This window comes from Colias philodice, chromosome 3, assembly GCF_061535455.1.
Source record: "Colias philodice isolate Cphi_HAF_F1 chromosome 3, ilColPhil1 Martin Lab GWU primary, whole genome shotgun sequence".
Taxonomy (NCBI): domain Eukaryota; kingdom Metazoa; phylum Arthropoda; class Insecta; order Lepidoptera; family Pieridae; genus Colias; species Colias philodice.
The window spans coordinates 6505330-6532657 of record NC_143088.1 but is presented as its reverse complement, the minus strand read 5'-3'; the positions used below and the strand labels follow the sequence as shown (position 1 = coordinate 6532657).

At 33.8% G+C, this 27328-nt stretch overlaps 3 protein-coding genes across 5 annotated transcripts in view; 1 reads left to right on the top strand and 2 right to left on the bottom strand.

The window, feature by feature from the left end:
* Positions 1 to 2358, bottom strand: part of mtd (TLD domain-containing protein mustard) — an 88876-nt gene extending 86518 nt beyond the window's left edge. The window contains exon 1 of one of the 2 annotated variants that reach the window (XM_089714447.1): positions 1936 to 2358. The gene's annotated coding sequence lies outside the window, so the exon portion shown is untranslated. The remainder of the gene's footprint in view (positions 1 to 1935) is intronic. The other variant, XM_089714446.1, reaches the window with a different exon arrangement.
* The window catches only part of Ccdc39 (Coiled-coil domain containing protein 39), an 81471-nt gene that overhangs the window by 52763 nt on the left and 1380 nt on the right, over positions 1 to 27328 (bottom strand). Inside the window, exons 6-24 of one of the 2 annotated variants that reach the window (XM_089714450.1) lie at positions 27161 to 27262; positions 26673 to 26864; positions 26206 to 26331; positions 25995 to 26084; positions 25769 to 25895; positions 25316 to 25404; positions 25040 to 25137; positions 24413 to 24542; positions 24062 to 24256; positions 23274 to 23413; positions 22757 to 22832; positions 21314 to 21473; positions 20762 to 20927; positions 20446 to 20593; positions 13834 to 14009; positions 12636 to 12691; positions 12413 to 12531; positions 12016 to 12040; positions 11525 to 11716 (exon numbers count right to left, since the gene is read on the bottom strand). In XM_089714450.1, coding sequence (XP_089570576.1) covers positions 11610 to 11716; positions 12016 to 12040; positions 12413 to 12531; positions 12636 to 12691; positions 13834 to 14009; positions 20446 to 20593; positions 20762 to 20927; positions 21314 to 21473; positions 22757 to 22832; positions 23274 to 23413; positions 24062 to 24256; positions 24413 to 24542; positions 25040 to 25137; positions 25316 to 25404; positions 25769 to 25895; positions 25995 to 26084; positions 26206 to 26331; positions 26673 to 26864; positions 27161 to 27262 — 2322 coding nt within the window. In that variant the 3' untranslated portion in view covers positions 11525 to 11609. Of the gene's footprint in view, positions 1 to 11524; positions 11717 to 12015; positions 12041 to 12412; positions 12532 to 12635; positions 12692 to 12930; positions 14010 to 20445; positions 20594 to 20761; positions 20928 to 21313; positions 21474 to 22756; positions 22833 to 23273; positions 23414 to 24061; positions 24257 to 24412; positions 24543 to 25039; positions 25138 to 25315; positions 25405 to 25768; positions 25896 to 25994; positions 26085 to 26205; positions 26332 to 26672; positions 26865 to 27160; positions 27263 to 27328 lie in introns of those variants that run through there. The other variant, XR_016318317.1, reaches the window with a different exon arrangement.
* LOC149489700 (ankyrin repeat domain-containing protein 13C) lies at positions 6366 to 8699 on the top strand. Its single transcript, XM_089714474.1, has one exon. The coding sequence runs from the start codon at positions 6678 to 6680 to the stop codon at positions 8007 to 8009; it is 1332 nt and encodes a 443-aa protein (XP_089570600.1). The 5' UTR covers positions 6366 to 6677; the 3' UTR covers positions 8010 to 8699.

The following is a 27328-nucleotide window of genomic DNA, read 5'->3' as shown; positions in this document are numbered from 1 at the left end:
AATACAAATGGCAAATAAAAGAATGTTTATATCTTGATTTCCTATTGAAAAGTATGTTCAACTAGAGGTAAAGAACTATGTAATAGGTTTGAGTTCAAATCTGAATAAAATAAATAATACACATTATTACAGGATCTACTAAATTTAGTGCAATTGAACGAACATACTGCTACAATGATTAATCCATACTAATATTATAAATGCGAAAGTAACTCTGTCTGTCTGTCTGTTACTCAATCACGCCTAAACTACTGAACCAATTTGCATGAAATTTGGTATGGAGATATTTTGATACCCGAGAAAGGACATAGGCTACCTTTTATTGCGAAATATGTATCGTCGCAGTGTGGGACGGCCTACAACGAGATGGACAGACAACCTGATCAAAGTGGCGGGGAGCCGCTGGATTCACGCCGCTGGTGATCGGTCGTTTTGGAAATCTTTGGGGGAGGCCTATGTCCTGCAGTGGACGTCTTGAAAGGCTGTAATGATGATGATGATGACGATGATGTATCACGGGCGAAGCCGGGGCGGACCTCTAGTTTGAATATAAAACTACAGAAGGAATAAGTAACAATTCCTTTCTCATGCACCAGTAATAGAGGGGCACCTCTAAAATAACTTCCAAGGCTTAGTCATAGACATAATGTGTGGGGCAATTGACTCACTTTACTTCAACTACCTAAGTACCTAACCTGTTGTAATCAGATGATGTAAGGTAAATAGGACTTTTGCAAATGTGATATGATAATTGATAATATCTATTTTATATGTGAAATTCATCTTTCACATCATTATATTATAATGTGTATAATTGTAAATGTGTATAATCTGTTCTGTCAATATGGAAATATAAATGATACAGAATTAATACAGAATAATATGCAGAAGTGATCCATGCTAATAAAAGGGTATCATGAAATATTTTTTACATATAATAACAACAGTGATACAAATAATTATTGTAATCTTTATATATTCCTATTTAAAATGTTATTGTAATGACCAAAGCTCATAAACAAAAATAACTTTTTATCTGTTCTGTGTGTCACTTGACCGGCAGCTGTTAAGTTTTATTTACATATCTTTATCAAGAAACGGCAAAGACTGATTGCACATTTACTGAAATCAAACAAACTATTGTTAAACTTTGATGTTTATTAATTAGATTAATTTAGGCGGTTTGATGGTACAAATAAAATTCTCTGAAATATGAGGACTACAAGAGCTAGCTGAACTTGAGTGACTGTGTTGACTGACTGACTGTGTTTTTGGTTTGGGAATAAGAATTTGCAATTTACATGAAATCTATTGATTGGACTAAAAAAATAAAACACTCTTATTGTAGTATGTTGCTTGTAAAATTATTTGCCGAAAAAACAGAATGATTGCATGTACTTTAGTATGGTTTTTAAGCATCAAAAGATTTTTTTAGAGGTATCTAGTTGTGATTTTTTTCTATAGAGTAAAATAAGTTGTATTGTGTTTTCAACACACTTTATAGCTAGTATATCTCCTGAAGAATATCATATAATTGGCTGAGATTTTTTACTGCAGTTAATCATATACTTTAAAGCATTATAAAACTCGCGTTTAGCTCTTCTAGTCCCCTTAAATAATGAAAAAATTACGAAAAATAATTGTATACAGATCACTGGCATGCAATGAAGTGTAACTAACTAAATTAATTTGACAGTTTACTTTATTCTCATTAAGATTTTCAATTATATTAACAGACCCTTGATGGCTTGTGCGTTAAGGATGTAACAATGAAAATTTATTCTAGATCGCTGTATATTAAACAATTACATGCAAATAAAATTGTCCTCTAAAATTAGCAGAGTACAGAAAAGTATGTTTACCTGACAACAATAATAATAAAATATTGAAGACTAATCAATATTTATCATTGAATAACTAATCAGTAATACTTACATCGTGTTATTTTCCTGGAAGAGACCTCTAAGAAGTTTGAGGACTAAAATCACATCTTATAAAAACGTTATTTAGTTATTTTCTACGCACTTCTATAGCTATCGTTATTAAGAGTTTTAATATTTCCACTTATAACATCAAAGACACACATCAAGTCTTTACCACGTCTTTACTGATCAATACAGGGAAAATATTTGGATAATCCAAATCGCACTGAACCGGTAAGTTAGCTTTCTACTGTAGAATCTGAACGATTCATTGACATAAGTGGCCAATTTAACACATTGAATAGATACAATATTTATAGTTTAACAATGCGCTCTCGATCTTTGAACATACTGCGACATGAAGTAAAATTTATCCCGATAACAGAAAAAACAATGAAAAACAAGTGTTTGCTTCGCGCATATGTCAAATCAATCACACAACACAAAAGTCAAAATCTTTCAAAACAAGACGATGCACTGTCAATTTGGCATTTGCACCGTGTAGGCCTGTCGTAGTATTTGTATTCTCTTTGGGCCTGTCTACGGTGTAGGCACAGTATTACCACAGTATTACAATATTATTTCCTACAGTAAGGAATCGCCTTTGATGTCGCGCGATGCCGCCGCCAGCGTAGGTAATTACGCTGCCACACGAAAATACGCTAGGGTTGCAACAAATGGGAAATAAAACAATTGTGATTATTAATATTATGATGAAATCTTTGTTCATATGTACATTCAAAATAATTGCGATTATTAAATCTGATGTAATTATTTGTTCATAAATATATAATTACAGATATTGCACTGCTAAATATTATTTACGTGGACACTTTATTTTTGGATGTTCTTAATTGTATATTATAACATTTAACTAAGTAATGCATTCGCATTGGGATGTACAATCTGATTAGAAAATAATGAGGACAACATATACATAGCTTTGATTTTAATTCAACAGATACAATTAATACAATCTTTCTGAAATATTGTTTCCTTCTGGGATTTCAATGTAGATTTACATCCGTAAACCGAACAGTTTGTGCGCGCCATAATAGAATATGTAAGTACCTATGTATAATAAAATTATTACACAAAAAATACGACTGCGTCATCCTTTCGCGCTAGGTAAAGCAAACTAAGCGTGTTTGCTTTACGCGGCCCGCGTCGCCTGACCCCCGCCAGTTCCCCTCCGTTTCTCTGCACAAGTACATTCGTCGCACTACTGTAGGAAATAATGGTAATACTGTGGTTTTACCATATGTGTAGGTACCTATTGTGTACCGGTGTACGACATGGGACATCTATTGACATTGACTGGTAAACTGGTAAAAATAACTTAAGTTACTCATGATTTTTTCAGATTTTTTCATACATACTTTGTTAGCCTAAAACTCTCATACCCCATGGATATAGGCATTAATTTTTCGGTGGAGTAAATTGTGTAATTTAATAAAGCCATTGATACCCAATTTGTCTAAATCGACTCTGGGTTTTTTTTGGACCATCACCTTTCTCAGCTAAATTGTGAGCAAAATTATATTTATTCACTGTATTTATTGAATATATTGACAAAAAGTTTTATTTCAGTTTAATAAATCACTAAAAAAAGGAATTTGTTTATTATGTTATGAGTTCAATTATTTTGGTACTAAGAAATAGGAAGAAGAATAAAAAAAATAATAGAACAAGATTATTATTAAATTAAGACAGAACGACATTACATATTACGTGTATATTTATATCTGTGGTTTATATTATCAACTAGCGGTCCGCCCCGGCTTCGCCCGTGGTACATGTTTACGTTTTCTCTACATAAGAACCATCCTCGTACTTCAAGGAATATAATAAAAAAAGAATTATCGAAATCGGTTCAGCCGTTCTCGAGTTATGCGCTTACCAACACATTTTGCGATTCATCACTACATAGTATAAAACAAAGTGGCTTTCCCTGTCCCTATGTCCCTTTGTACGCTTAAATCTTTGAAACTACGCAACGGATTTTGATGCGGTTTTTTTTAATAGATAGAGTGATTCAAGAGGAAGGTTTATATGTATAATAACATCCATTAAATAGTGGAGAAGTACTGTTATTTTTGAGGTTTCTAATGTGATGTCGTAAAAAATTACATTGTTTCCGCTTATATTGCAAACGCAGGCTGAACCCTACGAGTTTTATCAAAATAATGTACTAAGTATTATACACATTGAAAAGGTCTACAGAAAAGTCCGCGATGGTATATGTCTATCTCTTATGGATAACCCACAATAACATTTTTTTGTCATTTACTTTTTACGACAAATAATAGCTAATTTTCGAAGCGATTTTCACCAATACAGCATTAATCCTTAACCAATTAAATACCTTGAATACATTGTTCATTTAATATAGATCTATATGGCACTTTACACCGTATGATTTAAGTGATTATTTTCGAAGTTATTACAGATTTAAAAATTGCGGGACGTAGTGTTTGCGGCGGTACCGGCCGGCCGGGCCGCTATGTTTTTATATACCTACAACGTTCACAGTTTTTCTGTAGTGTATTTAGTATCAGCATTGCACCCGTGCGAAGCCGGGGCGGGTCGCTAGTTTTTATATATAAGATGAAAACATAGAATGAAAATCATAAAATATTTTTAACAAGAAAGTTTTAATAGGGTACATTTAATTAATTTTTTTATCCGATAGTTTACCTCTGTCTACGGTTTTCAACCACTTACAACATTAATATATATAATATGTACATATAATATATCTAACGCATATCATTAAAGAAACGAATCTTACTTATGTAGTTAGTGTGTGAAAGGGATAAAAAAACATACAGGCGTCATTCAAGGTCATATTTTCTTGTTACAAGTTAATGTTCGTACTGAAATCTCCAGTGTATTAGATATAAGCTTCTTGGCCCTGACTAATGGTATCGCGTTTTATATACATACTAGCTTTCCGCCCGCGGCTTCGCCCGCTTTTTCAAAGAAAAACCCGTTCCCGTAGGATTTCCGGGATAAAACCTATCCTATGTCCTTTCTCGGGTATCAAAATATCTCTATATCAAATTTCATGCAAATTGGTTCAGTAGTTAAGGCGTGATTGAGTAACAGACAGACAGACAGAGTTACTTTCGCAATATTAAGTATGGATTTGAATTTCCCAGACTTTTTAGAAATTAACCCTTATTAAAACGCTGGGAGCTATACTTCCCACGTCTCAGATTGAAGTAAATCGTGTTTTATTTTTATATGCTTAAACCTAATGCAGTGTAATAATAATCTACGCAATCTTAACATTTCAGAGAACTTTTTTTCATGGAAACACTTTTCAGAGAATTATTACATGTCATGGTAAACACACGTCAAAGTCAGGTGACGTGATTTTGCAGCCGAAAACGACCGTTATTTTTTAGTTTTTGGTGTAGTGCTCAAAAAAAATTAGATAAGTAGATTTGAGTTCTAGCTATGTAAACTAGACTATATTACGGTTGCGTGAAACGTAAAAATATGCCCAGAATCTTTCGTTTATACCTTGGTAGAGTCGATTGAAATTAAGTCTTTAAGTGGGAAGATATCATCCCAGTGTTCGTCACTGCACACGACATTCGGAAATTCTATATATAAAATCTGTGTGTCTAAAAAATCTTTTTTAGTTGGTATAAGCAACTTATTTATTGTTATTCGTTATTTCCTGATCAGATTATTAGAAATCTTAACTCAATACTTTATACAGTATTTACCTATTGTTTTCATTTTGTTTTAGAAAAATGGCATTTTTATGTTGAAGTCATTCATTTTTCAATTCCCGAATTCTTCCCTCAGTAAAATAAACTTGCATTGATGAGTACTTTCACCTCCTTTATTAAAAAACTTTATCTTTATAATTTTTTACGATAACATTAAATTCACAAGTGGGGTCAGGGCAACTAACTAGTGTTTTAAAATATTGATGTCTGGAGTGGACACTGGGAGCTATAGTTCCCACCTATCCTAACTTTTTACAAGAGAGAACAGATGACGGGATATTTACTTCCCACCAAAAAAAGGGTACTTCCCCCCCACTAACCCCTTTTTTGTGTGTATTTTTGAAATCTACGACCCAAAATTACCCAGGAACGTATCTTACTTTTTTGTTAGCTCCTCCACAGGCTCGCGTTTGAATAAGGGTTTCTCAATTAATTTTAAATTATATCAAAAAATATTAACAGGAGCTTCAATAAGAACTTCAGAAGTAATAAAGTTTAGAAAAAAAATATTTGAGAATAATAATTCGAGTTTCAATCTAAGAGTTTCATGCTTAGATGATAGATCATTATGTAACTAGTGATCTAAGGTTTCATGCATAATAATTGATATTCCATAATGACATTACTGGCCATTGTGCTTCTATAATTTGACATGCCTACGTTATAATTTTTACTCTGTACTCGAGTCTCTAGTCTTTGGGCGTATGTCGTTAACCTTTGTAAAATTGTCAATAAATTCGCCACAGTTTTCGACTCAGTTTTCGATAATTCACTGTAATAATCTATATTTTTCTATACTAAAATGAAATTAGTTTAAAAAATTATTTGTATTTTAATTGCAAAAAAATGATTTATAGTACAATAAATTTAGAATGTATGAAAACTGAAAATAGGTGTGTAGGAGTGATAATTAGTTTTGTAAAAATCTAATCTAATCTTTAATAGGTACCTATTTGTTATAATTTATTTCAACAAGTATCGAAAGTAATGAGTATAGATTCATACTAACGCAATGTCTATTTCGAATTGCAATGAAGAGGAGGAGACGTATCCGCTTCACGAATGTGTTTTTGGTGGAGACGTACGAAAATTGTCCTCCTTGTTACGGTCCAATGATGTGACGCGAAAAGACAAACATGGGAATACAGCTTTACATCTAGCTGTTATGCTAGGCCGCAAGGAATGTATACAATTGTTGTTAGCTCATGGTGCCCCAGTCAAAGTGAAAAATCTCGCAGGTTGGTCTCCACTGGCAGAAGCAATAAGCTATGGAGATCGGCAGACTATATCATCCCTCGTTAGAAAATTAAAGCAACAAGCCAGAGAGCAAATGGAACACAGGAGACCTGACCTTATCAGAGCTCTGGATCAGATACAAGATTTTTATATGGAACTTAAATGGGATTTTCATTCTTGGGTCCCTCTTGTATCTAGAATTTTGCCATCAGATGTTTGTAAAATATATAAATCAGGATCAAGAATACGGTTAGATACTACATTAGTTGACTTCACAGATATGAAATGGGAAAGAGGAGATTTATCTTTCATTTTTCAAGGCGATAAGCCAACTAGCGAATCACTGACTGTTCTAGATAACAAAGCTAAAGTATATCAAAGAGTGCGTTATGAGGAGACAGAAAATGAAATAGAAGATGAAGTAGACATTTTAATGTCTAGCGATATTCTGGCAGCTCAGATGTCCACTAAAGGAATTCTCTTCTCAAGAGCACAGTCTGGTTGGATATTTAGAGAAGACCGCAAAGAAACTGTAGCAGGGATTTACAAAAGTGATGTTTACACAATAACTGGACTTGTTTTAGAGTCAAGAAAGAGAAGAGAACATTTGTCAACAGATGATTTGCAAAAAAATAAGGCAATTATAGAAAGCTGGACAAGAGGAAATACACAAAATTTAGATACAAACGGTGAACCTGTTAGACGAGCTTCATTGAATCCACCTCCAGAAAGTGGTATAGACTGGAATGCTTACATATCATCACCCCCTGGTCAATATCCGAGTTTGGGAAGGGAGTTGGTCTACAAGGAGTCCTCCCGTAACTTTCGCGCTACTCTTGCTATGAGTGATGATTTCCCTTTGAGTGTCGACATGCTACTTAATGTTCTTGAAGTTATAGCACCATTTAAACATTTTGCAAAGCTAAGACAATTTATTGCTATGAAATTACCAAAAGGGTTTCCAGTAAAAATAGATATACCAATACTGCCCACTGTTACAGCCAAGATTACTTTTCAAAGATTTGAATTCCGTGACAACAATCCACCTCATATGTTCATAGTACCTGAAGATTTTGTGGAAGATCCATTGCGTTTCCCTGATTTATGACATTTTGATATTCTAGCACTGTTTGAAGTATGTGAGTATCCAATTCTGTGTGGTGAAACAAAGTGTGGTCTACGGAGACCAAGTTTTAGTGACACATGTGGCAAGTCTGTGCATGGACTACTTTCTATTGAAATACCAATGCTTTTTGGTTTGGGTAGTTCATACTCCAGCCATTATATCCTATATGTTGAATAGAAAACAAGGAAATTTTCAACAGTGTTAGAATGAGTAAAAAAAAGCATCTAATATGTTTGATTTCCAAAACCAAAATTTGTAGTTAATCAGTTTCCAATTTTACAGAAAATTTATTAAAACCTAAATTAAATATTTGATGCAATTTACAAGTAGTAGTTATCAATACGAGAGTTTATAGCCAATTTAAATTGTTCTTAATTGTAATTTATGTACAAACCTACATTATTTATTTATTATAAATAGTTTATTAAAAGTGTTCTAGATTTATAAATTTAATTTAATAAATTTTTATTTTGTACTCTTAAGAAATTATGTACATAATGGTTTTATAATGTGAATATATGGCCTGAATCTTAATGATGAAAAAATGTTTTAGCATAATAATATACTGTAGCCGTGATATACATAAATAGTTCCTGGCAGAATATAGTAGACGTGAGTTTAACATCTTTTGTCTCTCTGCATCATCACATTGTAAGGAGTAGAATAATTAGATTTGGTGTTTTACAGCAAAAAATCATAAAAAAATGTCTCATTAATCATTAAGAATATACTGATTGGTCCTTGTGCCTTCTACTTCCAAGAATAGAATAAAAGCATTAAGTATTATTCAATATTTTTTCTAAACATTGTAGTTCATCACATAATTATTGTCCAAAATGTGGTTATGTTGAGTATTACAACATCAATGTTAGATAATGAAAAAATATTTTCCTTAATCACTACTCACTAGCATCACCTAGTGTCACATCTAATAGGCTCAGTTCTATAAATAGCTGTGCCTAGATCAAGTTACTTATAAGCCAAGAACATGAGTAATTCAAGTGTACCAAACACAGGGACTTAAAACAATTAAGCCAGATTCACAACATACATCTCTATTATCTTTACAATTGTTTGAAATCTATTGTTATTTGACATAAATTAATCAATTCATTATATGCATGTGAAACATTGAAACAAATTTATTTTATAAATAAACACTGTTATTGCACGCCTCATAAGCGAAGCGTTGAGGTGGGTACTACTGTCACTTCGCGCAAAACATCTGATTTTTCAAACTTAAAATGTCTTTATGTATCATACATTGCACTTGTAAGATAATACATACACACACATATTAAGAAAAAACACTATTCTTAACGTTCATGATATTTTTGATGTCATTTTTGTTATTTAAACTAGTTAAAAAACAGTTTAAAAAAGTTCTGTCTTGGACGTCCGTGTGTCTGTATGTGCGGATCCTTTTTCTTGTTAACACGATAGCGACCGAAATACTTTACTAATCGAGTCTTTTTTTTTCTCTTACGCTTGAGTATGCTCAGGAATAGAACCCTTTCATTTTTCAGGGTCTGATTCGATGTGGTTTAATTGTTATTAAATAAACAAAAATAATAATTAATAAATATTTATTAAAAAAAAATTATGAGGCGTGCACTTTTGGATTTTCCAAATTATTTATAAATTACATAGAGTGTTCTAAAATCATTTTTTTATGTTTGGTGAATCTGGTTATTTATTGTATGTAAATTGTATTGTAAAAATATGTTCTTATCTAAACTTCAGTGATTACACAAAAATTAGTATGTATTAGTACAATCAAATGTATAATACATATTTATCAAAAAGATTCATAGGTACATTACTCACAATTTAGACAATTTCACTTCAACCTAGATGCTTGAGCAAAGCAACAAAAGCAAGCTGTTGACAATAATGTTTAAACCCACCTGATATTTTAATGTTAACATTTTTTCTTGCCAACCTGTTTAAATAGTATTAATATTTTAAAAGACAATGTGTGGTGTAAAATTCTGGTATGAAAATTTGTAATCTAATAAATTGTAGAAATAAAATATGATGGTTTTTATTTTTTATTGCTCACATTTAAGGCGTAAAAATAAAACAAATATTTGAACTGTGGATATTTTTATTAGCATAAAAATAATTTAAAACTTTTTGGTTCCACTGAACCAAATATTTATGAAGATACAAGCCACAGAACAATAAAAACAAATAGAAGTGCGATAATGTCATAATTAGTATGAAAACCAGTGTCGCCAAACCCACACATTTAAACCGATAGTTATACAGTACACTACAAGTAAACTATGCCTTTGATTGGACAGCTTAATTTGAGTAAAAACTGACTTAGGTTATAAATTCAGCATTTCAATATGTACCCTAACGCACCATGTTACGGTTTATTTTAGTATAACATCTCTAGGTATATTAGCTGTTTTGTTTCTCATTGCACAGAAATTCCAAATTCGAAAAACATTCAGCTACTCCACAACAGAGGGCGTTAGTTTTCGATAGATATAACTTTGAACCTCAACACATAGAGATAAGGTTGAAATTTGTGTCACTCAACATTAATGACATTAACTTGATATTTATCTGATGCTATGCCCTGAGGGATGTCAGCCTTGTTATCGATATCGAGATATCGATAATTCAAAAATAAATATTTTTTGTGTATTTTTTTTTTCTTTCTATTATACGAGTATAGTATAATGTGTCACATTTTGGAGTATGTTTATTACTACTAAGTACGTCTTTTTATATTATTATTATTAAATAAAAAACGGAATAGAATAGTATTAATCTATATTTACAAAATACAAACAGAAAATATGCATTATTTTAAATCTTGGAACTGCCGTAGGTTTGCTGTATCGATGGCCTTTGTTAGACTGCTTAGTGCTGTTCGGCATTCAGTTAACTCGTCACGTTGCATTTATCCATTTTTCTTTTAAATTAGCCTCTTTGGGAAATCTGTAAATAAATTGGACAAATGAAAGCTAAGGAAAAATAAAATAAAATTTAATATTTATAATGTTTGTCTTTTCTAAAGTATCGATACTGTCGATATGCGCCACAAGCATCACTAAAGCGACATTCGTTTGTTTATTGCAATAATATTCCAGAAATTCTTGTTTGCTGTTCAATCTATAATAGTACTAATTTCTTACGGATTAAGGTTCATTTTGACTAGATATTTGTATACAATTTTGACAAATTACAAGCGAAGATATAACATAAAATATTATATGTAAAATAAATAAAAATAAGACTTACCGATGGTATGAAATGCCTCCATTGCTGATATTATTTCGTCTGCTATCATTTTTGCACTCTTATACCGAACAACACGTCCTAATTAATGAATAAATACGGAAAAAAGGTTTGACAGCTGACAACCGACTCGAATATTTTTCTGCGCACAACTGAGAGCAAGTTAGGTGATCTTACCTTACAAGTGACACGTGGGCCACGCCCACATCACACTTCTATCTACTTTACTGTTCTGTGATACAAGCATAGCAACAATGCTCCAAATTGCAAACGAATGTTTAAAAATTGAATAAAAAGTAATAATAATAAATAAACAAGAAAATAAGATTATCTAAATGATTTTCGTGATCGCGCACTAGCTATAGGATGCATCGCTGGCGAAGATTCTTCCAAGCCCAGAGTCACCACACGCAAAGACACCGTTGAACGACGAGCTGAGTAATAACAAATAATTACATGACTTGAGGCTCCGCCTTTAGAACATTGGACAATTATTCACTTTCTCAATAAATCTCTACAATTATTGTAAATGAATGATTTTTAGTTTTTACGCTTTCACAAAACTAGCGAAACAATAATTTCGTACTTGGGAGCAATGGAGTTAACAAATTAAATAAATAAATTATAGTTTTAGTCGGTATTAGAAGTACATAATATTATTTATATATTTATAATCTTGGAAAATTATAGGTACATAGTGTGATGCATTATCATTAAAATTTTAAATGCTTACCCTGCTCAGGAATATCTTCGATCAACTGTAACAAGATAGTCATGGCTTTAATATAATAAATACAAAAATATATTTTCAAAACTTTATCTTGTTCGAATATTTGATTGAATTATTTTGTTTGTGAATAACATAAGAAATAAACTATTGAACCAATTTGCATGAAATTTGGTATAGAGATATTTTGATACCCGAGAAAGGACATAGGATAGGTTTAATCCCGGAAATCCTACGGGAACGGGTTTTTCTTTGAAAACGCGGGCGAAGCCGCGGGCGGAAAGCTAGTAATAAATAAAGCCCTATTTTATTTTCATTATTACATAAAACGTTATTAAAGCTGGTATCTGCCTCAATAGAGTTGAAAATCTAGATTTTTGTTTTCAACTATAACAATATTTACCGCAGACTCCTGGACCTTAGGTGCAAGAGACCTCCTAAAAGCTGATATTCTCTTAGTGTAGCCGCTGGCGATGCTAACCCCACTCCGGATAGATTCTGAAGAACTTGAAAAGACAGTTTCTGTAAAATAAAAGATAGAGAAAGATACACGTTTAATTACGTTGATTTATAGTATACAAAATTTAATTTGGTATAGAAAAAAAAATTGTTTTTTTATGTTTTACCGTCTAGATCTTGGACAGATTCTCTTACTCGAGAGCCCGTTCCTTCCGATATAATCCTGCAATATGAGATTTTTAAATATTATGATCACAATTTTAATGATATTTGAAACTACCGAGAAGTCTAAAACAAAATTGAAGGATGACGTAATGTGATATCAGAAAAATGGTATTATACGGAATAGACTCAACGGCTCGCCAAACTATATGGCCGCTCCGGCCCCCCGTCTGTACCATGCGCAAATTCGTACCGACGCCCATAAAGAATGGCGAGTACTGTACATTGAGATAATATTACTACCATAGAAATCTAAATAACAAGACACATAGAAGTGCTATAATGTCAAAATTCGTATGAAAACCGCTGTCGCCAAAATCAACACATTCAAACCGAAAGCTAAACAGTACACACAAGTAAACTATGCCTTTTATTGGACAGCTTGATTTTAGTGAAAACTAACTTATCTATTAAATTAAGCTTTTGAATATGTATCCTAACGCACGAATTTACGGTTTATTTTAGAATAACATCCCTAAGTATATGAGACTTTTTGCTCCAATACGAACAAACGTGATAATAAGAATGGTCGACTGTGTCATTCATTGTTATTTCGATTACTATGGTGACACTCGTAATACTTGTAAATATTCTATAATTTTAAGGAAAAACGGCATTATTTCTAAAAAAAAATATTTTCCGATGAAATATTATTCCTTTATAAGTATAATTACAACTTGTGGAAGAATTTCCGCAATGGGAATTGCTGAAACACACCATGTATACACTCATACGTCTCCAGAGCAACTGAACAGTGACGAATGCACTGGTGATGTGAAAATCACCTGAGTGGCGACAAGGTCACGCACGCTTACGACTTCTAGTGTCTTGTTATTTAGATTTCTATGATTACTACGTATGGAGGAGACACCACGAACAAAATCTGTGCGCCATTTTTTTCCTCTAAGTTTTAAAAATTATTATCTAGTTAGGTACTTACTGATGAAAAGTTATGTAAGTCGCTTTTCCGTTATTTGTGCAATATCGTAACACACACGAAGGCATATTTGATGTGTTTCACTTTAAAACAAATAAAAAATGAGCGTGCAGTTAAGCCATAATATGGCTTATGTTGAGCGGAACATCACTTGATGTAGGCGGTGTCGTCTCCATATGTACTTCATGAACGTCCCACGTGTGTACCTCTGCACCAGCGCGTGCAGCCGCCGCTGGTTGGTGGTGAGGTGCTGGCGCAGGTCGGCCGCAGCGAGCGCGTGGGCCAGGCGCGGCGCGGCGGCGGGGCAGGCGGCGCACAGCGAGCCCAGCGCCTGCACCGCGCTCCCGGCCGCCTCGCCGTAGTTGCGGCTCCATATCGACATCTACAGACATTGACTGGCTGGTTGGCTTGGTTGGTAGTGGCCCTGCCTTCCAAGCCAGAGGTCGTGGGTTCGATTCCCACCCGGGGCAAATATTTGTGTGATGAACATAGATGTTTGCTCTGTGTCTGGGTGTTAATTATCTATATAAGTATTTATTTAAAAATTATATATGTATGTTTATCAGCCATCTGGTTTCCATAACACAAGCGAAAGCTTAGTATGGGATCAGATTGTGCCGCGTGTGAAAATTGTCCTGAAATATTTATTATTTATTCCTGAAATATTTTATAATATAATTACTGCTGATGTATGGCATTTACGTTTTGCGGGTACTTCACAATATATACTATACAGGTACTATAAAATACTTTCAAAAATTACAAAGATTATAATATATTTAAAACGCGATTATTCAGTATTTTCGTCATGACTATCAGTAAAAGAATTTCAGCAGTAAAATTGGTCGTTAAGTTTTACAGGATACAAAAAATATAAAGATACAATCAAATGGTCATCTTTATAATTATTCTTATCAATCAATACATATAATAAAATTCTAGAAAAGTGGTGTCTGTACAATGAAAATATGTAAAAAAAATTTAGCAGGGGTTATTACTAAATCGATCCCAAACCCAAAACTGTCGTTAAAATTTTTTTTGTCTGTTTGTCTGTTTGTCCGCTTGTCTGTATGTTTGAACACGCTAATCTCAGAAACGGTTTATCCGATTTAAATGCGGTTTTCACTAATATATTTTGGTAATCTTCATTTAACATTTAGTGTTTATTTCATGTCAATCGGTTTATAAATAAAAAAGTTATGACCATTTAAGTATTCACGGCGAACATTTGCTAAGGCATTCTATGGTACACTATTATACAGTGTACGATAAAACGTAAGTTATCTGTTATACGCTACAGTTATTTCTGGTGGTGGGGGTGGGGGTGAGGGGGTAAGCTGAGGTAGTAGGGGGGGAGGGGCAAATTAAAATTATGCTTATTTTTAGGTAAATTTTATACATAAAATGTCCTTTAAATTATGTCGTATTACATATATTTTTAAGCCCCGACGCAAAAAGATGAGTGATAAGTGTTGGACCGCTATGTGTGTCTGTGTGTGTGTATCTGTTTGTTCCACCGTAGCTCGCTAACAGGTAATCCGAATTAGATGCGTTTTTTTGTTAGGCAGCATATTTTCCGACGCTGGTTCTTAGATAAAGTGTATCAAAATCGGTTCATCCATTTATTATACCTACCTATAGGGGTAAAAGTGGGAATGAAAAAAAATAAAGTTGTCGAATCTAAGTCATATATATTAAACTAGATTTCCACCCGCGGCTTCGCCCGCGTTTTCAAAGGAAAACCCGCATAGTTCCCGTTCCCGTGGGATTTCCGGGATAAAACCTATCCTATGTCTTAATCCAAGTTACCCTCTACATGTGTGCTAAATTTTATTGTAATCGGTTCAGTAGTTTTTACGTGAAAGAGTAACAAACATCCATACATCCATAAATCCTTACAAACTTTCGCCTTTATAATAGTATTAAGATTAAGATGAAAGTGAACGTTTTATCAAAATCAGTTCATCCATTTATTTGATATAGGGGTAAAAGTAGGAATAAATAAATGAATTTTATCTGAGGAAAATTCGTATAAGTCAGGAAAATTTTTCTAAGTCCGGAAAATTTCCATACGCCAGGAAAAATTCTATACGTCGGGAAAATTTATACAGATGAGGAAAATTCGTATAAGTCAGGAAAATTTTTCTAAGTCCGGAAAATTTCCATACGCCAGGAAAATTTCTTTAAGTCGGGAAAATTTATACAGATGAGGAAAATTTCTATACGTCAGGAAAAATTTCTATAAGGTGAAAAGGATAGGTTAGGTTAGGTTAGGTTAGGTTAGGAAAATTTTTCTAAGTCTGGAAAATTTCCATACGCCAGGAAAATTTCTATACGTCCGGAAAATTTATATAAGCCAGGAAAATTTCTATACGTCAGGAAAAATTTACATAAGGTGGAAAAGGATAGGTTAGGTTAGGTTAGGTTAGGAAAATTTTTGTAAGTCCGGAAAATTTCCATACGATAGGAAAATTTCTATACGTCCGGAAAATTTATATAAGCCAGGAAAATTTCTATACGTCAGGAAAAATTTCTATAAGGTGGAAAAGGATAGGTTAGGTTAGGTTAGGTTAGGAAAATTTTTCTAAGTCCGGAAAATTTCCATACGCCAGGAAAATTTCTATACGTCAGGAAAATTTATATAAGCCAGGAAAATTTCTATACGTCAGGAAATATTTCTATAAGGTGGAAAAGGACAGGTTAGGTTAGGTTAGGTTAGGTTAGGTTAGGAAAATTTTTCTAAGTCCGGAAAATTTACTATTTTTCGATAATATATATTATTAACGTACCCAAAATTACAAATCTAGGCGCACCGTTAATACACGTTTGCAAAAAGCCATACAAGAACCACGCGCGCTGTCTGTGTCTTTAAAATTATTTTCAAAGTTAAATAGTAACTACTTGGTACTTGTTACTTAGTATTTAAAAATGATATGAATATACCTTACCCATGTTTTATACCTAACCTAAGCTTAACACGCGTACACACACACACACACACACACACACACAGAAACCTAACTATTAGTACATTGAGGTACCTATTTTTGTTGTTGAATAGCCGAATTTTTTTTCGAATTTTCTGAGAAAAGAGAAACGAAACAGCTAATATGTATATACATATATAGTTTTAAAAAATTACTAACCTAACCTAAACACAAACCTAACTAATAAATCGTCACACAGAAACCAAACTATTAGTACATTGAGGTACCAGTTTTTGTTGTTGAACAGCCGAATTTTTTCGATTTTGAAAAATTTCGAATTTTCCGAGAAAAGAGAGACGAAACAGCTAATATTACGATTATAAATTTCGTGGCCAGAAATAATTTATTTTTAAAAAGCTAACCTAACCTAAACACAAACCTAACTATTAAATCGTCACACATAAACCTAACTATTATTACAGATATATTAAGAAGAGCTGGAACGTCAACACATTTACACATTGCACATATTAGGCCGGGAGATACTGACACAAAATTTCGGGTCATTTGTAACAGGATGGCGGTCTAGAGGGGTCTTAGTACGCAATGACAAAAAGAAAAATGATGGTCAGAACGCTGGTACCGGTGGACTAGTCGCGTGGGCGTTAGTCACACTCGTCGGATAAATAGTGAAAGTCCAACGATTTGTAACACAAAAATTTTAGAATTTACCGATAGCCCTTAAAAAAGATGTAGGCGGTAGTGTCATACCATACAGTTACGATGTGACTTACAGTCCGCCATACCGACGTGAATGCGTTGATTTAAAAAAAAACAATTCAACCATTTGTACAGGGCTCACTTTTGCACAGGTAACCATCGTCGTGCAGCCATTTACTAAAATCGCCATGCCATACTTTTCGGACGATTCCAAATGGTCGCCATACCGCGGAAAATCTGCAAATTTTTGAATTTTTTTTTATCGCCAAACGATTTGTACCACCCTACATTTTTTTTTCAACAACTCCTGAATGATTATAAATAGAAGTGTGATAATGCCATACCTGTGGGAGGTGGCGAATGTGTATAAGATTTTTTTCTTATTGTAAGATTTTATTCGTAGTTTGAACGATTTGTAGCAGTATGGCACTAATTTTTCCCTCTATTAAAAGTATGGCAAATATAATAATGGTCACGTTGCATCATATACTTTCCAAAAATGCCGTACTGGTACAAATCGCCAATTCTTTTCATTTTTTTTTTACGTCTTGGCTTAAGTCTTACAATCATCCGCCCCATGTTTGCAATCTGCGATATTTTTTTCTAGGTAGAATTGTATACAAACAAACAGAATATAATGATCCCATACTGTAAAAAATTATTTTACGTATTGTACAGTCGTATTTTTGAAACGTGACGAATAAATTAATTTTCAAGTATGGCAGCACTTTTTCCCCCTACTAGAAGTATGGCAAATATAATAATGGTCACATTTTATCAAATACTCTCCAAAAATCCAAATGCAATACTGGTACAAATTGTTTGGCGAAAAAAAATTTTTTTTTGCAGATTTTCGGCGGTATGGTGGCCATTTGGAAATTGGAATCGTCCGAAAAGTATGGCATGGCGATTTTCGTAAATGTCTGCACGATGATGATTACCTGTGCAAAAGTTAGCCTGGTACAAATGTTTGAATTGTTTTTTTTTTAATCAACGCATCGCGTCGGTATGGGGGGCTGTAAGTTACACCGGAAAAGTATGGCATGACACTACCGCCTACATATTTTTTATGGGCTATCGGTGAATTATAAAATTTTTGTGTTACAAATCGTTTGACTTTCGCTATTTATCCGACGAGTTCGACTAACGCCCACGCGACTAGTCCGCCGGTACCAGCGTTCTGAGTTCTGACCATCATTTTTCTTTTAGTCATTGCGTAATAAGACCTCTGTAGAACCGCCATTCTGTTACAAATGACCCGAAATTTTGTGTCAGTATCTCCCGGCCTATGTATGTGTCATATTTTGCAATTGTTTATAAATACAGGGTGATGTAATTAGTGTAGTACGAATATCTAAAAATCTATGAAGAATTTTGTGATACAGTAAATGGAAGAATTATAGACTATTTTACAGTATTTAATAAAATCATTTAATTTTTTGTTCATTTTCATTAGAAATGTCAATTTTTCTCACCAAGGTGGAAATTTGGATGATAAGGATCTTGTTAGAAAAATATAAATTTTGACTAAAATCGGCATTTTTTTTTTCAAAAATCAAATTACTAATTAATAATCAGAGTTATCACATTATTAAAAAAATAAGCCAAACTATACACAATTTTTACCTACTTGATGCAATCCTCAAAGATCATGGACATAGTGTATTGCGCCTTCCACCATACCATCCAGAACTCAACCCAATAGAGTTACTATGGGGCATAATTAAAGGGAAAGTAGCATCACAAAATGTGAACTTTAACTTGAAAACTGTGGAAGAATTATTTAGAAAGGAAGCAAATGCTATTAGTCTGGATATGTTTAGTGACGTTTGGAGAAAGACGCGAGAACATGAGGAAAAATATATTCAATTAGAACCAAAAGTAGATAATTACACTGACTCATTTATAATAACATTAAGAAATTCCGACAACGAAACATCGAGTTCTTCGAGCGATGAAAGTTACAGTGAAGTAGAAGATTACGATTATGATTAAATAGATTCTTCTTCTTCTCTATAGATACTGCTTTCTGAATTGGTGGTAAATGTTAAAACTGTTAGAGCGTATACGCACTATGCGGGTAACCGCATTGCGGGTAGCCGTCCGGCTGACCGCAAGCACAATTATGTACGTAATATTCATTTCTATGCGCACTGTGCGGTCTGCGGTAGCCGCATCGCAGTGCGCATAGAAATGAATATTACGTACATAATTGTGCTTGCGGTCAGCCGGACGGCTACCCGCAATGCGGCTACCCGCATAGTGCGTATACGCTCTTAAACTGTTATGACGATTCAAAAGTGCTTCTAGAAGAAGTCTAATTGTATAAATGTTTGAGTTTGAGTTTAAAACCAATAGTGTGAAAATTATACAATAAACATGTAACACATATTTGTTAGCGCGTATTGGTAGGTATTACGTACTTACTACAAATATAATATTTCTTAGATATCTTTACTCGACCAAAGTCAGGAATTTAATTATCTATTATTTGATAATTGAATGATTATTAATACTTTTATCCAATTGATTATTATTAGAATAAATAATTAACTTCATCAATTGATTTACTTTTAAATTATAATTTTACAGGTAAATTATGAGAGCTTTCATAAGTAATTATATTTGCATATATATATCTACAACGCACCCATTTTACAATTCAAGTCTAAAATGAAACTAGAGTCGCATTTATTTTTGAACATACTGTAAGTGAAATTGCATAAGTGTGAGTACTGTGAACATGCCAGCTTTCCCTAATTGACCGATACATTGTGTCTATCAAAAATTAACGCCCTCTTTTGTTGTTGTCGTCGTTGTGTTGATTCAGCTTCTTATAGCTTTTTGTGTATCAGTTTGTTTGTTTGTTTGAACGCGCTAATCTCTTAGGCTATATCCATACTATAATATTATAAATGCTAAAGTAACTCTGTCTGTCTGTCTGTTACTCAATCACGCCTTAACTACTGAACCAATTTGCATGAAATTTGGTATAGAGATATTTTGATACCCGAGAAAGGACATAGGATAGTTTTTATCCCGGAAATCCTACGGGAACGGGTTTTTCTTTGAAAACGCGGGCGAAGCCGCGGGCGGAAAGCTAGTATAAAAATATACGTACTGCCGTCTCATAATTTATCATATCGTGTTACAATCTCGAAGTAACAGTACCTGAAAGATCCTCCAATCCTCCTCCCCCTCGACAAGTTTCTTGGCGCGTCTCGCGTTAACTCTCACAACGTCCTGTGCGTTCTGTAGCCGGCTCTCGTGCCGCTGCACGCGTTCACGAGCGCCGTCTAGATCGTTCTCGTAGTCCGCCCTTTAAAAAATTCAAGATGATGGATAATGAATTCTGACTCATAAAAATATTTTTTAATGTCTGGACTGAAATATTAAGATCAATTTATCTTAGTCTGATACTATTTAATTTATAATGTAAAATTCAAAATTGAAAAGAAATGAAACATAATTGTATCATATAACTCACTCTTTGGCAGACAGCTGTTTGCACTTATCATTCAGCATAGTGTAGCGAGAACTCGCGTCTGACACAATCTGTTCGAGGGACGCTATTTTGTTGTTCAACTGTTTGAGCTCTTCGCGCTTATCATAGTATTCCTTTGTAAGATTGTTTAATTCTTCTATTTCGGGAGCTGTAATTCAATGTAATAGTTTGTAGATTTTTTATGACATCATGGATGTATTTGACACTTATAATATTGCTTTATTTTTTGACTAGAGTTTTTGTGACTTATGTATACTAATATTATAAAGCTGAAGAGTTTGTTTGTTTGTTTGAACGCGTTAATCTCAGGAACTACTGGTCCGATAAATAAAAAGTCTTTTGGTTTTAGATAACCTATTCATCGAGGAAAACTATGGGCTATATCTATATATGGGCTATAACTATCATCACGCTAAGACCAACAGGAGCGCAGCAATGCGGGTGAAACCGCGAGTCACAGTTAGTGTCAAATAAAATTGAACTCAAGAAAAAATTGTTCGACTCGGTATAATATTTTTAGCAATGAACACTGACTGTCGTCCTGCAGCGGCGCCACGTGGTGCAGGAAGTGCTTGTGCGCCGCGTGCACCACGCGCAGCGTCGCCTCCAGCGCGGAGATGTCCCGCTCGCGCCGCGCGATGTCCGCGTCCAGCGCCGCGCCGCGCTCGCGCAGCTCCGCGCGCTCCGCTGCGAACTGTGCAAGCGTACATGTTGTAACGTTAAACAATAACCCTCGAAATCACGCAAAAATTGTCCGAAGGAAAACTCTACTCGGATGTCATGAGGGCAGAGTTTTCTAAAGAACGGTCCAAAAAACTCTGAACATTACTACAACGCAATAAAGTGTTAAATCCAATGAATGTTTTATATAACGCCGCACGAACACATTTTGACGACTGAGCGATGAGCGATTGTGTGTCTTATTATATATAGGATGTCATTCTCTGATATCAGAGGCATGATACCCGCTTCACGACGTTCCGCCCTCTCCGTTCCCTAAGAATCTGCACTACACTTGTGAAGCACCAATATACTACTATATTGCCCCTTAATCGAAGTTAGTGTTTCACATCATTTGTTGCGTTTAAATTTTTTACTGCTTTTACTATATTTCGTAATTTTACTCGTATGATCGGAAATTTGTGAAAACATCGGTCCGTTTTAATTCTGCCCCGTAAGGGCGCTTGTGCACTACAAGGAATTTTACTGTCCGGCATTCCGATTTTTTACGGTCCGGTGTGGCATGAAAAAACCGATGAATTGCTTGTGCACCTGTCCGTCTTTACTCGGATCAGTGCGGTACAGTTCAAGGAAGTTTGGCGGTATTATGCTATCATAAATGATTGTTTTTGCATTTTATAAGAAACGAGTAAAAAATATAGAAGGTGAAATATTATATTATGTACTCCGTTATAATAAAAAGTAAAGTTCCGTAAGAGATTTAAAATGCGTGTTTCACTTATTTATTTTAATCGGTGACGAGGAGCTAAAGCTATTCCCACTTGAACTTTAACTTACCAACACTTACTTAGATAATAATTATAGGTCAATGCTTGGTCAATGTATATAAAATAACAATACCGACTTCACAAATCTCATTGCCAACTAAAAGAAAGTAAAACAAGAGCTTGCTTTCAATTGGCATATGCAGTAAAAACAGTAAAATCCAAGCAAGTGGGCATTCGAAAACAATTATACCTACAGCGACTCGTAGACACAAAAAACCATCCGGAATAGGGAAAAGTAAAATGTCGGACAGTAAAATTACGTATAGTGCACAAGCTAGTATATAGATTAATGGCGTGCCATACCGGACCGTAAAAAATCGGAATGCCGGACCGTAAAATTCCTTGTAGTGGACAAACGCCCTTAGAAAATTATGTATTATTGACAATTTATTTTGTATCACTACTACAAAAATATGATATACGTTAGTTTGCAATTAAACATTAATAATGAGAGAATGTTTTTTATTACCTTTATCTTGAAGAATGTCACTGACAATTGTTGTCCAGATTCATCTTTCCCCAAGGAAGCTATGAATATGTCATATCTGAAATAATAACTTTCATGAATATAATATGAAAAGATAATTACTGAAATCATAACCGAGTATGTACTAATCATAACTCAGGCCCCGGAACCACAGACACAATAATAAATAAAATAAATAAATAAATAAATAAATATTATAGGACATTATTACACAAATCGACCTAGTCCCACACTAAGCTCAATTAAGGCTTGTGTTGTGGGTACTAGGCGACGATAAATACAATATTTAATAAATACATATATAGATAATAACACCTAGACCCAAGAACAAATAATTGAGTTCATCACACAAATATTTGCCCTGACCGGGGATCGAACCCGGGACCGTCGGCTCAGTAGGCAGTTACTTTACCACTGCGCCAACCGCGTCGCAATAGAAAATCAATTGTGTCTGGGACCGATCGGGCCGCTTGGGGCTCAATGGGTTAATAATACCGACCTTTTGATCAGTTGCTCAATCCGCTGCTCCCTCTCTCTTATTTCAGAGCGAATCTTTCCAATATCTTCAAACAGAGCTCTTTTCTGTACGCTGAACATATCGCGACGTGCTGCTATCTCCACAAGGCGCTCGTTCATTGCCTGACATAAAATTAATCTATATTATAATTCAGTTTCTTTTCATTCAGAACATCAGTAAATCACTGATTATAGTATAAATACATTATTAGCTATTTTCCTTGCAGATGGAGCTGATTAAAACATGTCACGATTAATCATTTTAATAAATAATTTGGAAAATCCAAAAGTGCACGCCTCATAATTTTTTTTTAATAAATATTTATTAATTATTATTTTTGTTTATTTAATAACAATTAAACCACATCGAATCAGACCCTGAAAAATGAAAGGGTTCTATTCCTGAGCATACTCAAGCGTAAGAGAAAAAAAAAGACTCGATTAGTAAAGTATTTCGGTCGCTATCGTGTTAACAAGAAAAAGGATCCGCACATACAGACACACGGACGTCCAAGACAGAACTTTTTTAAACTGTTTTTTAACTAGTTTAAATAACAAAAATGACATCAAAAATATCATGAACGTTAAAAATAGTGTTTTTTCTTAATATGTGTGTGTATGTATTATCTTACAAGTGCAATGTATGATACATAAAGACATTTTAAGTTTGAAAAATCAGATGTTTTGCGCGAAGTGACAGTAGTACCCACCTCAACGCTTCGCTTATGAGGCGTGCAATTACTAAGTTCATATGACTTAATTATCACATACCGCATCCAACTGCAGCCTCTGCTTGTCAAGCGTGAACGCAGTATCGTCCAAGCCAGCGAGGGCCCTAGTAGCGTGTGCGACCCGTAGCCTCATCAGCGCCTCTTCGACACGCAAGCGACGCCAGGTGTCGCGGCGAGCGCGTAATTCTTTCTCCCCACCCTCGACGTTCAACATCGATGTTTTGAGACGACTTTGCTGAAAAGTTAAAAGTGGTTGATGGAAAATTTAGAATTAAGTCTATAGATAACATAGAACAAGAAAATCGAAACTATAAACGCTATTTTATACTTTTTTTTTAATTAACACTAAGGGAATAAAAATGCACCCGATATGAAACCTAGTTGTACTTACCAGCTTGCAATGTTCTCCGCTTTTAAATTCAAGATCTCTTGTAAGTCGACGCATGTCATCATACAATTTACCGGAATGTCGCTCCAAAGTCGCCACGCGAGCAGCGTGACGAGCACGAACCTCTTTAAGTCTGAAATTATTAAATTTAAAATTAAATTACTTGGTTAGAACTTAGAACTATAACGTTCTATTCCATACATTTTGATATCAATTAAAAATTTAGATTTTATTATACATATTATTATCTAAATAGTAGATACCTATCTACATTATGAAATATTGACAATATAAAATACTGTAGGTTTGTTTGTAACAAAGCAACAGGTAGCGACAGCGATCTCGACGTGGTTTCTCGCGGTATAACTGAATGGAAACTGTTACTATTTTTCATACATCATTGCTATGGTAGCAACAAATATAACATAGTATTGTTTATGCGTATAATTGTATAAAATGAACACAATTTTCCCTTGAATGATACTTCTAATTCATTTTTATACTACACAACAACACAGATTACATAATATATAACTCAAAATCTCGAATAACATGTACAAAATGCGTGCTCGCACGTGCAACACACGCAAATAGCGTGCAAAAGTGCGTATACTGTATATAGAATGAAACCTGTTTTCTCTCTCAACAAGCTCCGCTGAACATTCACGTTCGGCTTTAGCGCCTTCCATATGAGCTACTTGAGCACCAATAGTTTCGACTTGGTAACACTGCAATTGTCGGTTATTTGTTATAGCAAGTGAATTGTTTTTAATTTTGATCAAAATTAATTGAATGTTTATTCTGAAAAATAAATACCGCAAACAACAACAATTTAAACGTATTTAAATTATGACTGTGGTGTCGAGTTTCATTCCTATGTTTGAATATAACAAAGGATCTACTCACAATACCATAAAGTGATTCCTTTTGACTTTGTAGACTTCTTTCAACACTACGCTGTTTGCTGTCCAGTTTGCTCATTATAGCCTTCGACGCTAGAAAACAAATATTTTATATATACATATTTATTTATAATACTTTTTTATTAGCATGATATTATTTATAAATTTATAAAGTCTATTCTATTCTTTATAAATTTATATTATAAATTTATAAATATAAATTTATAAAGAATAGAAAAAATTTGATCACGAGGCGGGACTCGAGCCCGTATCCTTTCGCGCCAAACCGGGGCGGATGCCTAACCAACTCAGCCACTCGTGACCCGACAGAGCGATCGAATTTATTCTATTCTTTCTATTCTATTTATTATTTTATTCTTACGGATTTTTTTGATCTTGTTTGAAATCATGCGTAGGCTCCGAAAATAAGCTAAAACTAAATAATTTTAATCTATACCTTTCAGCTGCATATGAAACAGCTTCTCTTCATTTTTGAGAGCTAATAATTTTTGCTGTTCAACAAATGAACAGTGCATGGCACGCTGTTGGTTCACTGTTAGTTGGCTTGCATATCTTTCTTCTTCCTAATGGGAAATCATAATGTTAATAACACTACACATAAAAAAACGAAAAGGAATAAATAAATGTAATTATTTCCAGAAGTATAAAAAATCTTATCTTACATTCAGCATGTCTTCCAGCTCCTTGGCCCGTTTTTCTGAACTTTTTGATTTGTCAGTGGACTCTAGAAGTTTTTCTTTTAGTTCTTTGATCTATAAAATATAAGAAAAATGAACATAACACATTTAATGACAATTTTTTTGGTATAATGCATATAAATTTAATATTTATTTCCAAGTAAATAAAGTAAATTATAATATAAAGAAAACTAACTTTACTGTGAACAGCCTGCAGTGCGACATCCTTGCGATGTTGTTCATCCATAAGTTGTCTATTTTCGGAATGCAATTTTTCCAGTCCACTTATCATGTTGCTGGACACACGTTGCAAACTTTGTACCTATAAATTTAAAATTGAGTATTAGTACTTATTTATTATTATTTTTGTCTAAGGTCCCACTGCTTGATTTTGCAGGTATCTATTTTTTTGTTGAATTATTATATACATATTATAATAATTTTAAAAGAATTTTGAAGGTGCATGCAGTGGATAAGTAAAAATATAAGGCGAGAGTCTCTGTTATTAATTAAAATAATTAATTTGCTTGTATAAATTACAGCTTCATTTTTTCAATCAATTTTAAAGGAAATGACACAAAGCTTTTCTATACATCCTTTATTTATTCTGATAGTGATGACAGTTCTTTCTCTCCAATAAAATTATAATATTCAGCACCATACCTCACTATCTAAAGTGACATTATCATCAAACGTCTCCTGATACGCCAGCCGTATCTGACTCAGCTGTTGCGCGAGGCCCATATTCTCTCGCTGTGCTTCTGCATTGTTTCCCTGTTGCTGGTCACAGAACGCTTGCTGGTCGCGACACTGTTCCGCTAGGTTGTTCGCTTCTGTATCCAATACAGCATAATCCTGGAATATGGATTTGAAAACAATTAGCTTATATTATTTTAACACTATTTGATTAAAACAATAGAGGTAGTTTCCTATGATATAATTTTTTCTACATATAGATAACAACCATCAAACATGCCACTGAGAAAAAGCATATTGAAAATTGGACATATAAACTCATTTTTATGTAGGTATGATTTGCAACTCAAGGGAATCATGACATAACATACTAGAAGAGTTAAAAAAATAATAAATAAAATAAACGTTAAAGAAAAGTTAATAAAATAAATATAATGATAAGCTAAATATTTTACCTCTCTGATGTGACGTATATCTGTATCCCGCTGCCGTAAATTTTCAACTGCACCCGTCCACATTGACATCATCTGTTTTCGTTGCTCCATACCTTCCATAACCTAAATACATATTGATTTTTAAACAATAAGTCAAACAAATCTTTATTTTCAATAGTAGAGATTGAT

Bases quoted from the DNA above. Each gene is read 5' to 3' on its own strand.
- LOC149489700 (XM_089714474.1), top strand. From the start codon at position 6,678: ATGTCTATTTCGAATTGCAATGAAGAGGAGGAGACGTATCCGCTTCAC.